The sequence below is a fragment of the Limulus polyphemus genome, unplaced genomic scaffold, assembly GCF_000517525.1.
Source record: "Limulus polyphemus unplaced genomic scaffold, Limulus_polyphemus-2.1.2 Scaffold1142, whole genome shotgun sequence".
In the NCBI taxonomy this organism is placed as follows: Eukaryota; Metazoa; Arthropoda; class Merostomata; order Xiphosura; family Limulidae; genus Limulus; species Limulus polyphemus.
In genome coordinates, this window is record NW_013666752.1 from 248,968 (window position 1) to 253,526 (window position 4,559).

General features: G+C 28.8%; 1 protein-coding gene across 8 annotated transcripts in view; it reads left to right on the forward strand.

The window, feature by feature from the left end:
- LOC106462325 (spectrin beta chain-like) overlaps positions 1–4,559 on the forward strand; it is a 120,715-nt gene that overhangs the window by 95,570 nt on the left and 20,586 nt on the right. For 4 of the 8 annotated variants that reach the window (XM_013922229.2, XM_022389542.1, XM_022389543.1 and 1 more), the window contains 2 exons: positions 1,786–1,890; positions 2,185–2,295. In XM_013922229.2, coding sequence (XP_013777683.1) covers positions 1,786–1,890; positions 2,185–2,295 — 216 coding nt within the window. The remainder of the gene's footprint in view (positions 1–1,785; positions 1,891–2,184; positions 2,296–4,559) is intronic. The other 4 variants (XM_022389549.1, XM_022389544.1, XM_022389545.1 and 1 more) reach the window with 1 other exon arrangement.

Here is a 4,559-nt window from a genome sequence, read left to right on the forward strand (position 1 = left end):
TGATAAGTTCCTTGAGTGATTTACAACTTGTAATGGTGCGGATAGTAGTTAGACAGGGTTCAAAGGGCAATAAAACAATAAAATTTAATTATAAATAGATGTATACTGTTACGAATTTAGAGCTACTTAGGATAAACATGTTACAATTTGAAGTCATTCTAGAAAGAAAAAAAAGGGTAATTTAGATTTATTTAGGTTTTTTGTTTTTGGTGGTTATGAAGTCGGTCAAATTGAAAAATCTTGTTTTGAGATAGGATAGAGAAAATAACGGACAAACTATAAAGTTTTACTGAAAAAAATCGTTTGAAATGTATTTAGGAGGTTTTAGGGATTACACAAAGGAAATTTTAGATGAGGAAAAGTATTTTTAACTTTAACATGAAAATTACTTTGCATACGGGCTATTCAAAACAAATACTCAATACATTTGTGGAAAATTTTTTATTTTATTAAAAATACTTCACTAATAAATATGATTTTTTGTATGTGAAAGACTTATAATATTAACTGAAAGCCTGCCAAATTTTGTGAAGATATACACACTATATTGAAAGTTAGAAGTATTAAATGTATAAAGACTTTAAATAAGCACAAAGATGTCATGTTGTTGGTCAAATTGACCAAGCCCGTGTTGAGAGAGTTAACATTCTATTATACTGTGTGCCTGTGCTATTACATAGGGATTATGTAAATACCATCCCTATTATCTTTTTTGCATTTTTTTGAAGAATTGATATTAGTCATCCCTACATTTACATCTTTTTTTTTTAATTTTTTTTTCTTGTCTACTTTGTAGTGACTTGCATAAAAGCTGACAAATAGTGCTTACTAGAACATGTAAAGGCCATATATCATTGCAATTACTTTCACTGCAAGATTAATACACATGTTCATGTTGTTATTATATATTTAGCACAAAAGGTTTTTTTTTGTGTAAGTGTAAATTAAATAGTGTTCATAAAATTGTAATTAAATACTCTGTAAATTAATTTTAAGCTAGAGTTGAAAGGTTTATTTGCATTAAACATTTTAAGGACAAGATATAGTGTATGAGTTAAAAGTTATATCTGTATTAGCATGAATTATGACTGCACAAAATCATATTGAAAATGAAATATGATACAGAAATGGGTTAAAAGCACCTTTTTAAGGGCATTAAAAATTTTATCAGCATCAATGTTTTTTGTGTGTAAATTTTGGTTTTTTCTAATGAAGAATTTAATTTTATCATGAACATCACAGATAAGATAAGAACACTTTAATCCTTAAGATTTAAATTAGTAAGGAATAATTGTTATCAGTTGCTCTAACGTAAAATATATAACATGAACTAGCTTGGGTGTATGGTGTTTGTTTATACATTGGAACTCAGCACTTTATTATGATGTGATTGTGTTTAAATAGTGTGAGTAATGAGTCTTAAGTTTTATTCTATTTACTTGTAGATTCATACCTTACAGTTATTGTTGATTATTCCAAGCTAGTTTTTATGTGTAGCTTAAAAATGGTTTTGCTCTCAATAAGGTCCGTCATGAAGTAAAGTAAGAAGTTGTTAATATGTGTTCTAGCTAATACTAAGAAAATAAATGCTAGTTAAAAATCTGTTCTCAAATATATTTCAGTTTTCTTTATTGTGTAAGGAATTATGAGCCTAAAATTGCCTATTCCATTGCCTTCCATATGATCATATGTGGAAAATTCGGGACAAACATGCGTAACAGTATTTAGAAAGCAGAATTTTCAACACTGCAGGATGTTTTGAATAATGGTACAGTTTTATTATAGATGACAATTGATGAAGTTGAGCAGCTAATCAAAAAGCATGAGTCCTTTGAAAAGTCAGCAGCAGCACAAGAGGAGAGATTTGCAGCTTTGGAGAGGTTGACAACAGTAAGTTTATGTGTGTCTCTTTTCAATATATATATATATATATATATAATACTTTTCTTTCTAAACACTTATCCCAATAATCAAAATGATGGTGATTGCCATTGAAAAAATCTCATGGATAATATTAATGTTTTCAAATTTTTATTGTAATATATTTATTTCTAAGCTGTTTTTAAATTAATATTTTTTTCTAGTTTACTTGTATTAGTTCTTATTCATTGTAAAAGCCATTTCAACATTAGTATGTAATTGAATCTTGCATCTAAACCTTAAATGTTATCCTTTTGCTCCAAGCTTGAATTGAGAGAGCAAGAGCAAGAACACCACATCATAGATCAAGTGGAACACCGTCGAGCATATCGCGCTTTGGATGATCATATGCGTCACTCTGGCTACTATGAATCGGTGAAGTTTTAGTAATTAAAACAAACGTGCATGTCACAGTTTGCTCAGTAATAGCTCATGTTTGTGTAGTAAAAATACTAACATGTTTGGACCAACAATAATAGTAAAATTAGTTTTAATAAATTTTAGCTGCATGTTAGGCTGAGTGCAAAAAAAATACTTTCTCTAGATTTATTTCCTAACTGATGTTTCTGTAATGTTTTTATATGGCTTTGAAAAACAAAAGATAAACATTAATGTTTTTTTATTGCATTATACAGCAAACATACATTTCAGATGTTAATTTTTAAAACTTTTTGTAAGATTGCATTTTTTATAATCCAGAAGTTTGGTCTGTAACATTACAAAGTTCAGCATAATTCACTTTCTGGAGAGCTAATTTCATAGAAATTCTTTATCATTTACCTCTGTTCAAGAGTTTCTTAGCACCAAGTTTCATTCTTATGCAGTTAAAGAAAAAAGATTTACGTGTATACTTATTCCAAATAATTGGATATATTGGGAAAATACGAGTGCATATATATGATGGTAAGAGAAATTTCTGGAATTTTACAGAAATTTCACAAAGTTTTCAGACTACCTTAAACCATTTGATATAAATAATAAGCCTTCAAGCATGACATATTTTATTTTTCTGTTATTGTTAGGTTAATCTAATTTACATAACAATGGTCATCAGGAACATCTGCTAAAATCTCTATTGAATTATTAAAACCACATGACTTTGTCAGTTTTGACATTTTTTAGCCAGTTATGTCCAATCAACAGTTTGTACCATTGCTATTAATCTTCATAAACATTTTTATTTTCAGTACAGAAGCTTATTAAATTCTAGTTACTCAAATCTGAACTAGTATATTGCACTAGATGCCTTCTCTTTATGCATTGGTTATAATTTTGTTGAAAAATTGCCTACACATTTTAAACCAGTTGGTTAAAATAATAAATAAACAGCAACTGTACATAGCAAATACTATTTTCAGGGTTCATATACACACCTTGAAAGTATTTGAAAAATGATTTCCTTATTATGTTCTTTAACTAGTCCTTGAGAAATAAAATCTTTCTTATAATTTTCTTTCATCATATGTTTCAAGGAATCATATACTTTCTATACCAATGAAAGTTCCAAATCTACAATCTAAAAGATGTTGAGTATTATAAGGCTAAAAGAAAATAATTTTTATAACTTTTCAAACAATTACATATAAAACCAATCTATAGATTATGGTCAAAAGTGACAATGGCACCCTCTTTCTCTCTTTTGTGGAATGCACTTAAAGACTCTCTTGTCATAGAAATACCACGGAAGGATCAATTTTATATAGTTGAAAATTAGAAAGGTTCTGTTACTGATATTATATGCCTGTTATTGGCCGGTATTTGACCATATGGGTAATACCAGCTATCTGAAAATTCATTTACTGATATTTTGATAAAACTGATATTTAAAAACAAGGAGTTTAGTTAACATGCATGTTAATCTTCAGCTGATGCATTACTGCACTGCAGTAAGCCTTTTAAAACTTTGCATTGACAATTAACATTGTAAAGATGTAAATCTCTCGATGAGACTAATTGTAAATTAAGTTTGCATAATTTATGATGTCATTGTCTCATTTTTAAATTTCTTATATGAAAAATCTATCAGTTTGTGAGGTCTTAAACAAGCTACACTAAAAACATTGATTATAGGCCTAATTAAGTAGTTGTTTATAAAAGTGAAACTTATAATAATGAATATTTTTAATTTAGTTTGCATTTACTATCCATAATCAGTGGTAGTGAGAATATGAGAAGTGTAAAGAGCTGTACAAGCAGTGGTATTGAAGGGAGGGGAATTGTTGAGTGTTTTGGGGTCTAGTCAAGTGGAAAAATCCACAGAAAATAGGTGCAAAAAAAGGGGTAAATGTTATTTCAGTCAGGAGTGGCTTGTAAATCCAACGTACAAAGAATGGATCATCAAAGATTTATCAAACAAATATAGTACTAAACGCATAGTTTATGATAAATGTGTTGACATTGCCAATATGCAAGAGGCTGCACTGTCGAGCTGCATGAGTGGAAAGAAGCATACACATGCTATTTCACTGTCCATAATAGACACTGGGCAAAAATTATTGGGTCTAAAATTATTTTGGATCATTTCTAAATAACCTAGTCATTTTATATGGTACACCATGTTAATGCAATTGCTGTATCTGCCTTAGAAGTTTTAGGAATAGAAATTTTCAATTAATCCTTGTCATGATATAAAAGACTGT